Source organism: Nymphaea colorata, chromosome 7 (genome assembly GCF_008831285.2).
Source record: "Nymphaea colorata isolate Beijing-Zhang1983 chromosome 7, ASM883128v2, whole genome shotgun sequence".
NCBI classification, from domain to species: Eukaryota; Viridiplantae; Streptophyta; class Magnoliopsida; order Nymphaeales; family Nymphaeaceae; genus Nymphaea; species Nymphaea colorata.
Genome location: NC_045144.1, coordinates 13,185,355 through 13,196,423, shown reverse-complemented (window position 1 = coordinate 13,196,423; position 11,069 = coordinate 13,185,355). Strand labels below are relative to the sequence as shown.

At 37.2% G+C, this 11,069-nt stretch overlaps 1 protein-coding gene across 2 annotated transcripts; it reads left to right on the top strand.

Moving 5' to 3' along the window:
- Positions 1–862: 862 nt before the first annotated feature.
- LOC116257376 (uncharacterized) lies at positions 863–11,069 on the top strand. 2 transcript variants are annotated; one of them, XM_031634061.1, is made up of 7 exons: positions 863–1,044; positions 2,662–4,678; positions 4,774–4,998; positions 5,677–6,052; positions 6,140–6,229; positions 9,079–9,287; positions 10,750–11,069. In XM_031634061.1, exons 2-3 carry the CDS (start codon positions 2,694–2,696, stop codon positions 4,949–4,951), a joined length of 2,163 nt encoding a protein of 720 aa, XP_031489921.1. In that variant the 5' UTR covers positions 863–1,044; positions 2,662–2,693; the 3' UTR covers positions 4,952–4,998; positions 5,677–6,052; positions 6,140–6,229; positions 9,079–9,287; positions 10,750–11,069. The 2 variants fall into 2 exon arrangements, with proteins under 2 accessions (XP_031489921.1, XP_031489922.1); XM_031634062.1 differs by lacking the exon at positions 6,140–6,229.

Below are 11,069 nucleotides of genomic sequence, written 5' to 3'. Positions count from 1 at the left end.
GCTAAACTCACCCTTAGTCATTTATAAAATCTCAAACAAAAAGCAGATAAGGTCACATGAGATTTCATCAAACGATGGTGACCTACATGCAATATGATGAAGAACCATATATGCATAGACTATGCCCTTGCCCTTTCTTTCATCCTCAACAACTTTCAGAGAATTGATTGCTACCACTTCCATACTCTCTTTTAAAGAGTTAGGCTAAGTGGATTGGGCGAATAAAGGTTAGCATCAACACAAGGGACCTAAAGTGGAATGTTCAGGATGGCAAGGAGAAAGCCATGACGTAAGTAGGCTAAGGTTGCCAGGGTTCCTCTCTAGGAAGTCATTGAGACTGAAATTTCTTTGTGTGATTTTCTAAAACCTACCCCATAAACACAGACAAATGCGGAAACAATCAATCCCGTAGAGGACATTTAACAGCAAAAACACAATGTTATTGTTTGATAGATGTGAAGTATTGTTTGATAGATCAAGTAGGTTTATGAAACAACGTGTTACCGTTTGTTATGAATCTGCTTAGATAAATTTATGAGACATTATCAGTACACCATTGTTACCAATTGGCTCTTAAATTGTACGTTGGGCTGTGGTCATGTCCCAGCCCATTTGGGAGGCTGTCGGTGACCGATGGCTGCCAGTCCCGACAGTCGATGTGTTCAGGCCTTCGTCAACGCGTTGCGGACAATCTTACTCGTCCACGGATTAGGGCACAAGTCAAACAGCGCGTCAAAGTCATCCCTAGCAATCGCAGGGGCCAAATCGTCATTTCTGTGGACGCAGCAGGACTCCCGGCCCCACCTCCCCCCTTTTCTTATTTTAGAGCTCGTCGCGGTCGCGCTCTGTTCGAACTCCCGAGTCCGTGACCTTTCTCTCTGTCTCTCTTCCCCTCTCTCTCCCCCTCTCTCTCCCCCCTTGCCCAGTGGGAGGGAGTGAGCAGCTACGCCTGCTCCTCTGAGACTCGAACGCGCCTCTCCTCCATCTCCCTCTAGCAGAGAAGAACGGCGAAGTCGGCGCTTCCCTTTTTGCTTCGATCTCTCGGTGAATCATCATGCCTTTTGTCTTTTCTATTTTTCGGGAGAATTCGGGACTATCCTTCTCTTGTTTGATTTTTTCTTCCTTACCATAAGTCCCCTTTCTTTCCGCTGTTTTAGGGTGGTAAATCGTGCTCCTTTCCGACTTCCGCTGCATTACATGGATCTATGGAATTAGGGCTCCGGTGCTAAGAATAGTCTTTTTATCTTAATGTATGATTTGTCCTTTCTTTCCTGGGTGCTTCCCCTTCGGGACTAATTATGCCAGAATAATTGGAGTTTCTGGAAGCAGGAGTTTACTTCTCCCTACTTTTTCCCCTACATTTTTCAAAGTTGGAAACGAGATCCGGAGTTTGGCTTTCCGTTTTGATTTTTCTCTGCCTTCTTGGGTTAGGGTTTTACTTTCGCCTGCTATTTGTTCAATTTGGTACGGGATCTGTTATTTTTCTAACAAGTTAATGCGTGTTGGATGTCGGATTTTATGTGATCCAGCTTTCCTCTTTCTCTCCCCTTTCTGTTGTTTAGGACATGGTCCGAGGTGCTAGATTCCGGGTTTCTATTTATTTCACAGTGGAGGTTTTGTTACTAGGGTTACATTTCCGGGAAGATGAAGTCGGAACTGCTGACGAGATCTAGCTTGTCTCCCTATTCTCGTGAACCTGTATCCTGTGGCTTCTCATAATGGAATTACGAGCTCACCTTTTCTCCTCTACCTACATTTCGATCCTCAGTGAAAATTTTCTCGTTGATTTTTGTAGTTCAAGATGCCATATTTTGAAGGAAGGATGTCTCTTACTTTTTTGCACTTGCTTAGACCATGAGGTTCTTTGTATTTGCACCTTTATGTTTTGTTGGTGGTTTCGGTCCTGAAGTAGACCAGCAGCCATTCTCACTTCTATAAACTAAATGGTGTTTGGGGCAATGGTTGACAATTTTTTGAATCCTGCCGTGTTTTAGCATGTCCATTTTCTCTTCTTCTCTTTGATTTTTTTTTGTAGTTTTGCTAGCGGGATGGCCACACTCAGTTGGTTAGGCTTTTTTTGTGCCTCTATGTTGGTGTTGGGATAGAAACTAGGAACTATGTATGGTTTTGCGATTTTTGTATTGATCAGTAGCCAAGGTATAGAATTCACTAATGGGAGTTTGCTCTGCTTAAAAGTACACACACACTGTAGTCTAGATTTGACTCATTTGAGATAACTTCATCTTATGTAATGAATTTGTTTAAGTATTCAATCCCATACTATATGTGGAAGAATAGCCGATCTTCTACGTCGGTGGTGTTATTTTTTCTCCAAAAATTAGTCTGTAATTGCCCTATCCAGCATTTATGACATCTATTCTTCTCTTTGGAGCATGGCCAGTCTATTTTTTAAGTCGATTTGGCAAACTCCAGATCTGTATGCTCAACCTTTTTTTATGTACCTTTTGACACGTTATGTTCAGAGCTATTTGATCCCAGAAGTTGAGGAAATAAACCCATTCTTGAATACTAATATAATGAATTGGATTGATATATTGCACCTTTTATGGGGTCGAACAAGTCAAAGCAGCATTTGTTATTATTTTTTCTTCAAAATATCTAAATTGAAAAGCTTATGTTATCGTTTGGCCTCCCAACTAGGTATAAATTACAAAGTACTTGCACAAAGAATTATGGCAAGTAAGGGAAAAGCATTAGTGCTTTCAAGTTGTAGTACCAGTGGAAACTCTCATGAGCTTAACAACCAAGAAGGCCCACTATGGAAACATGTGAAGAAGTTGGATCTGCCAACAACTGGAAAAAGAGGTGGTGGAAATAGGCCATGGGTTTGCAATTTCTGTGGGACTCAGTATATTGGTACCTATTATAGGGTCAAAGGCCACTTGCTCAAAACTGAAGGAACTGGGATTTCAGCATGCAAAAAGGTAGATGCTGATATGCTGAAGGTTCTACAGAAACTACAAGATGATTTTGAAAGCAAGAAGAAGAATGCTACTCTAAGTACCATCTTATCCTTTTCTAATGATGAGCCAAATAAGAAAAGGAAAGGTGATAGTGGTACACAGGGGCAATCTAAAACTACTTCAAGGGAAGACCTTGATAGAAAGATTGGAAGGCTCTTCTTTTCTGCATCACTACCATTTAATTTGGCACGCAATCCATATTGGAAAGATTTGGTAACGTCTTTGGCAAACAGCAACTTGCAAGGTTATGTCCCTCCAAGTTCAGAGAAACTTCGAACAACAATTCTCAAGGAAGAAAGAAATTACGTTGACAAACTGTTAGAGTATAAAAAGTTCTCATGGGAAGAAAATGGAGTATCTATTGTTTGTGATGGATGGATAGACAATCAAAGACATCCTCTAATAAACTTTTTTGCAGTATCAATTAAAGGACCAATTTTTCTAAAGGTGGTTGATGCATCTGGGGAGTATAAAAATCCTACATACATGAAGAACTTATTTGCTGAAATTGTAAAAGAAGTTGGACCTAATAAGGTTGTGCAACTGATCACTGATAATGACATGGTTTATAGAACTGCTGGCCTGTCACTGGAAGATGAGTTTCCTCATATATACTGGACACCGTGTGTAGCACACACATTAAAGTTGGTAGTAAAAACTATATGCAGTCCGCCGAGCAAAGAGCAAAATCCAAAAGCTAATGAGTTGTGTGCTTGGATTGGTGATTTAGAAAAGGATGCACAGTTGATAATAAATTTTGTTCTCAATCACCATGATGCACTTTCACTTTATAACAGATATTCCAATGTGAAGATGTTAAAGATAGGTGAAACAAGATTTACATCTATGATACTAATGATTACACACATTAAGCTGGTGCGGGATTCTCTCGTTCAAATGGTTGCGGATGCTGATTGGAGCTTTTATAGGTCAGATGATGAAGAAAAGTCTCAAACGATTAAAAAGTGTGTTCTTGATGATTTGTGGTGGGACAAAGTTGACTACTTTTTGGAGTTTACAGGGCCGATATGGGAGATGTTAAAGTTGATTGATGTGGATGAACCAATGCTACATAGAGTCTACGAGATGTGGGATAATATGGTTGAAAAGATCCAAGGGATCATTTTCAGACATGAAAAAAAAGATCATTTAGTTGATTCATCAAATTTTTTTGATTATATTCAATCCATTTTGGTAGACGCATGGAAGAAGAGCAATACTCCATTGCATTGTGCTGCCCATTCTTTGATTCCTATGTACTATGGAAAGAAATGGCTGTCTAGTAGAGCAGGTCGTGTGCCTCCACATCAAGATTCAGAAATATCAAAGCATAGGTCAGCATATTTAAGTCGAGTTTATTCAGATACTGAGCACTTTCATCAAGTCCAAGAAGAATTTGCACGGTTTGTTACTGGAGTTGGGCTTGTTGGAGGCATAGAAGCAATAAAGGCTCGAGATGAAGTTGAACCTATTACATGGTGGGTATTGCATGGTGCAAGTGTACCTCTTCTTCAGCGTCTTGCTTTGAGACTTTTAGCACAACCTGTTACATTATCATCTCGAGAGAGAAATTGGAGTAAGCATTCACAAATCCAGACCATTAGGAAAAACAAGCTCTCAACCAGCCGTGCAGAAGACCTAGTATATGTGCGTCACAACCTTCGCTTGATTACAAAAGGAGATGAGAAATGCAGGTAATGAATAGTTTCTTTAATAGTTTGGTTGTCTGCATTTTTTTTACATACAAAATTGGATATAGTGATTTTATCTACTGTTTATATTATTGCAGGGAAGGGGCATCAAAATTTTGGGATATGGATGTAGAGGAGTTTGACATAGAGGGAGAGCCTGAGTTGAATGCCTTGAACATGAATGTTGATGAGTCAACTCTTCCATCATTCACCCATATGGACTACAATGGAGAAAATGGTGGTAAAAATGAAGAGATTGAAGAAGTGGCTTTTTGATGTGGTACTTTATGAATGAAAAATTTGCCACTGGTCATTTACTTGAGGTTAGTGCTAAATCGTAAATGTACATTTCGTTTCTTATGATAATAAAATGTTGTATTAATTTAAGCATATAACATATCTTGTTGCACTTCTACCATAATTTATCATGCAAATTATCACTATGTGTTACACAAGGCAATTCTCAATTGATAGTTAGCTGATTTTCCTAATTTACACTTCTTCATTTTAAGCTTGCTTATAATGTGCACGTTCCCCCTTCATGGTTAAGCTTAACTTTTGAAATCATTATCTATGGTTATGTTAATTTTTTGTTTCTATGAGGTGTGTGGTTCTTGCTTACCTGTGCTTTACGGATTGTGTTTTGTCCATGCCTACAAGTAATTTTACATGCATTAAGAAATAAACAAATATATTATTTTCAAATCACTTGTATGGGTTGCTGTATTGGAAAATGAGAATCCTTTTACGGACTTCCTTCTTGTCATGTGATCAAATGTTAATTTGTTGTGTTTCAAAGTTTGAATAAACCATCTAGACTGTGACTAGTAAGATTAAGCAGCTTAGACTGTGGTTTGGCTTGACTCAGCTTGTAGCGTTTTCAGTTAACAGCAGATTATCTTTATATGTTTCACCGGATTTCAGTGACATGATTGATTCTGTTTATTTATAGAATGTACTGTGTAATATGTGATCATCCATTCAATGTTATAATGTGGCAGGAGGAACATCTGTATGTCATATTTGCAGTGGGCTAGTCTCTTCTGAAGAGCTTTGTCTATATGTCAGATCTTATGTTAAATCTGGACTTCAGAATTTAGTCAGCAATACAGTTGCGCCTTCATCTGTGAAGAATGCTGCTCCATTTTCAATAGATTCCCATCCAAAGAGTTCCATCCGAATCATATTTTTAAAAGCATGGGAAGACACTCGGATGAATTGGTCATAAATCCGTCCAATTTTGAAATTAGCATGTGTCTAATAGAGGATTCATTCTTGTTGCTTGTTTCACTTTCTATGGGTAGAAAAGCATGTACTGTCTGCAAGGCTGTGGAGCGGTGCCTTCTTCAGATGTTTTCGCTGGTTCCGTGCTTTAAGGTAAGTCTTCCCATGCTTCTCCTATAGTTCACCAGAACAATCAGATGGTCTTTTATGTAAATTTGTGATCATTTTGCATTGTTGCAGACTATTTATTGATCCATTTCCAGGAAGACTTCTTTTGTTACTTACCCTCATTTGGTCATGAACAAGCTGGCAAGAAACTAAAATGAAGAGGTCCAAATCCACACACTTGGATTTTTCAGCATTTTACCATTCATATATTGTTCACTGATGTGCTTGAGTTTCTACCTCCTTTGGTTGGCTGCAAATACATTCTGTTTCTGCACACACAGCACACACATACACACACAGACGTATATGTGTCAATATGTTGTATACTAATGAAATGGATCCGCCAATCGTTGAATAGGTAAAGATCTGGTCTTTGTCGAGTGTCAACATCTGAAAATGAGCAGCTCTACTTAGTAAAACAGCATTCTCTTGAAAAAGTGAAAATAAAAGTTGAAGGTTGTTGCTGCTTGCATATGTATACTTTTCTGGTACATTTGCTCCTTTTCAACATATGCAAGGATATGTTTGGTTCCTGTTCCTGAAGAGTGTGCTGCCAATAATGGAATCGTCTTGTTCATGGTGTTCCAAGAACAGGACAACATGATGTGGCCACCCCACAGGTGATACTTTCTTCTCTTGGAATGGGCACTCCACACAAAAATGTGGAACATCTGTTTTGGCAGAATGCCAAATTACAGGTTTTTTGTAATGTGGTGCAGGGATGCTGGTGCGGGGTCGGAGTAGTACATCCCCAAAAAGTTAGGTGTAGCGGTGCAGTGAGGGTATTTATTATTATTATTAATTTATTATTATAATATATATATACATATAAGAATTAGGAAATTAAGAGTATACACTATAGTCTATACACTCTACAGTACACACTTTATGGGTAAATTATATATGAATATTATAGATTACATAAGTTATAACGTATTGTGTATATGAATGTAACATATTAAGCATTAACATGCTTACAAAGTACAAACATTAAACAAGTAAACAAAGAACAACAAAAACTGGACAGAACAAGGAAATGGAAAAAAAAATGCTAAACAAGAAATAGCAGTCGTTGCAGCAAAACACAAAACTGAGAAAGTGAAAAAAACTAACAATCAAATATGAATATTTATTGATTTAAGCATAAAACAAAAAAATAGAAGCACCTGTGCTGTGATTCGTTAGTTGCATCAGTGACACAACAAAATGAAATACAAACTCAAGAGTGCAATGAGGAAGTGCAGATGGGACCAACTTATGATGTATAATTTTAATTGTCAGATCATATTTGACAAATAAAATATATAAAGTCCCAACGAAGAAAAAGATAAAAAACGTTAATTGACATGATAACTGGCAAGTGGGCTAACAACTGTTTTAGAACTAGGCAGACATTTAAAGATTTTTGGTAATTGTTGAATGTTGGCAAAGTATAGCCTGGAGTATAGTTTTCTGCCTTTTTGTGAAGAGAAGATCTGGTCGTGGCCAGAAAAGAAGGTACAAAGCAGCGGACAATTTGCTTAGTATTTCTAAATACCATATTCTCCAGTAGATAGATGACTATGTGATCTTCTTGTCAAAGCTCTCTCTCTCTCTCTCTCTCTCTCTCTTTCTCTCTCTCTGTCTTTGCCACTGGACAATTTTTCAGTGGCAAGAAGCAAATCAATTGTTTTGTTTTCAAACTTTAAGTTCTACTCATTTATAGAATTTTTAATTGTTCTTTGTCAAACTGCCATTGAGATTGTTCTTACCGTAGAGTTGTTGATGAGTAGTAAGCACTTAGGACTGAGAATGCACATTTTTCTTCAGAGGTAGCACAAAATCTTGCCTCTTTTAGGTGCATTCATTTCATGAACTGTGCTCTTCTATGTTTCAGATTTCTTTTATTTTGTGTGGATTGAACATACACAATTAGAAAATGAGCATGTTCACTTCCCTCTTCTTCCCCCACCCCCCCCCCCCCCCCCCCTTCACTTTTTCTGTTTTGATTTTCTCTTCCCCCAATATTGTTCTTCTCTGTGGATGGTTACATTTAATGAAAGTACTCTGTGAGACATAGTATATAGGTCATATTTTCCATGTTTACTCATTTTTGTGTTGTTTGTATTAATTCACTTAATTGCCTTCAGCTATGTTTTGTTGTTTATAATGCATGTTATTAATTACCAATTATGTGGCATGCATGTATTCAATTCTGCTGTGTTCTAAATGTATGTAACATTCTTAAGATTCAACCTTGATCGCTTCTTTAGATTTGTAGCATTAAGCAATGATATCAAGATAGGTGCATATTGGATTATAATGTCGATAAACCTCACTACCCATCAAATATTTGCAACAAAATGGGGCTTGATGTGGCGGCACTTAATTTATTGGCTGTTATGGACCTAATAAATGCTATATTGATCTATATGGGGTGTTACAACTTTGTCTTTTGGAAAATTTATTTCCAAAAAAAAAGTTAAAGCAAGCGAACAAGAAAAATGTATTTTAGTGATGGCCACTGTGGGCTGACGTAAAAGATGCGACAAAATCCAATTTTTACAATGTTGCCTGAAGACTGCTAATTTCTTTGGGTGTACGAATTTGCTAGGTTGGCTTTTTTTGTGTGTAATTATCGCACATGTATATTTGGATACTACTTTGACACGTTTATTCATTTGGCCATGTCTCTTCTATTTAATCTTATTATTATTATTTTTAACTTCTTCATTTTAAGTGATCTAGACCGGCCGTTGGAAACAAGCCCCTAGGTGAGGCCTGCTTCATCGACACTGTTGTGTTCTCTTGATTGTATAGGGGGATTATGATCTCTCCATGCATTTTTCTTTTTCTTTTTTGTGTTTTTGTGATGACGACCCCTTCTGTGATGAATTCACTTCCTCGAAGATGCAGGAGGATTTTGATTGAGGAGACTTTATTGATGTATTATCTAACTTGTGGCTGGAAGTACATATAACCAGTGTTTATGTTAGATTGATCATTAATCACATGTCTGGTTCATGTTTCAGGTTGGTTCTACTCCGTTCTGTTAATGAACTTGATCTTGAGTCAGTCTCTGAATTGAGGGGGGTGCATCAGATAATATGGAGTTGGAAACAACATGGTGATTTATTTTGCAGCTGCAAATGCTTGTTATCCAGTTTGTGAAGTTTATTGATCTGACTTGAAGTTGCCACTGTGACCATTTGGCACAAATAACCCATTCAAATCAGGAGAGGTAAATTATTGTAGGTTTCTAAAATTCGTGAAAAAATGAGGGTAATATTTTCTGAGAAATGAAGGAAGACTCAATTCTCATTCATATGGTCATTTAAGTCACATGGGTACTTCAGTAAGGTCCACGTACCCGTGTCGCCGTACCCGTATCTAAAATGAGTAATAGGACACTCTCGGGTACCTTTAGATTCAAACTGCATAATTCTATTTTGATTTAATTTTTTCCACCTTACTTTTCATTCTACTCTTATAGTTATTGTTCGTTAACATACTAATGTTTTTATTTATATCTTTTGTTTACTAAAATGTTGCTTTCATTTTGATTTTTTTTGTGTTATTTTGCATATATAGATACATATATCCTGCTGTACCCCCGTACCCACATTTTTTTAAAGTTGTCATGTTTGTACCCATATCTCCATACCTGTACCCAAACTGTACCCGTACCCATGTGACTTAGATGGTCATGCTATTCTTTTGAGAGAGCCGAGGGAGGTTTAATGTTCATTTTCTGAGATACAGTTGATGTGAAGATTAAAAAAGCATTTCTTTTTCAAGTCCAATTTCGATGAACTTGCCTGGTTATTTATGTGTTCATTTGAAAGCGTTGTTTTAGTTAAATATGAGTTGGTCGTTAAGTACACCTGGTGGGTGCATAATGTCGATATGTGCAGAAGATTCTGAAGGAGAAAACTGAAACATAGTTCTTAACAAGCCTGCAGACCAAATTACATGTTGACATAAATCAGTCTAGTAATATCCTGGTATTTTCATGTGTGTCTGATCAAGTAACTTGTGTAATCAGTTATCAGCTTCTTTCTTAGTCCTCTGTTGTAATTATCTCTTGTGAATATTGCATTATATATTTAATTAAACTTTGCCATAATCAGTTTGTCTAAAATGCTCCAATTTTGTCGTCAGAGAGGGCAAGATTACATGCCTTAGTCAACAGATTTATTAGCGTGGCACTATAGTAAGGTAAGAAACATGAGAACAGAAGTATATGTTTCTGATCTGTTGGATAAAGCTGCTAGTCCTTGAACGGTGTAACTCAAATTTTTGGTGCTCATGACGTGGGTTTTAGGATTGAACTTAGCAGCATCAAGAGTTATTTGAATAGGCTATAATTTAGAAATCATAGCTGCTAAATTGAATTTAAATACAAGTTAATGTCAATGGCCTTGTTAGCAAGGACAGATGCCAGTAGGCTAAAGTAATCGCAATTTAAGTGTATTTAACCATGAGCTCTATGTCTACTGGTGTGAAATTGCTGTTGTATCCATTATTAGCTTGGAATTGGCAACTTTACTGGCTATTGTAATGTTCTGAGGGACAAAATTCAAGGGCCTTGCTTGTGAAAAATTGTGGACTTAATCATGCAACCAAGAATTATCAATTTTAAGTTCATGATTGATCACAATTCACAATTATGTGGTTTAAATTATATTATATTATTCCTGCAGGAATATTAAAGTTCAGCCACTACAAGTGTAATGAGGATAATCTAAAGAAGAACCTCTAAACTTGCCTGCAACAACTCTGGAAAAATGTGCAATAGAGCTAATGCATGTAAATGAATGACAATTTGCGTCACCTTGAAGACTGATACGGGTCCAACAGTGCGTGAAGATTTGCACGAGGAAGTTATATGCTTACAAAATTTTGGTATCGACAACCATGTTAAGCTTTTATTACAAGTATTGAAGTCTGTAAATTTGAACTTGGTTGGCTTGTATATTAATTTACTATTCCATTGTGTATGTTTGATTTTTCGTTTTCATGA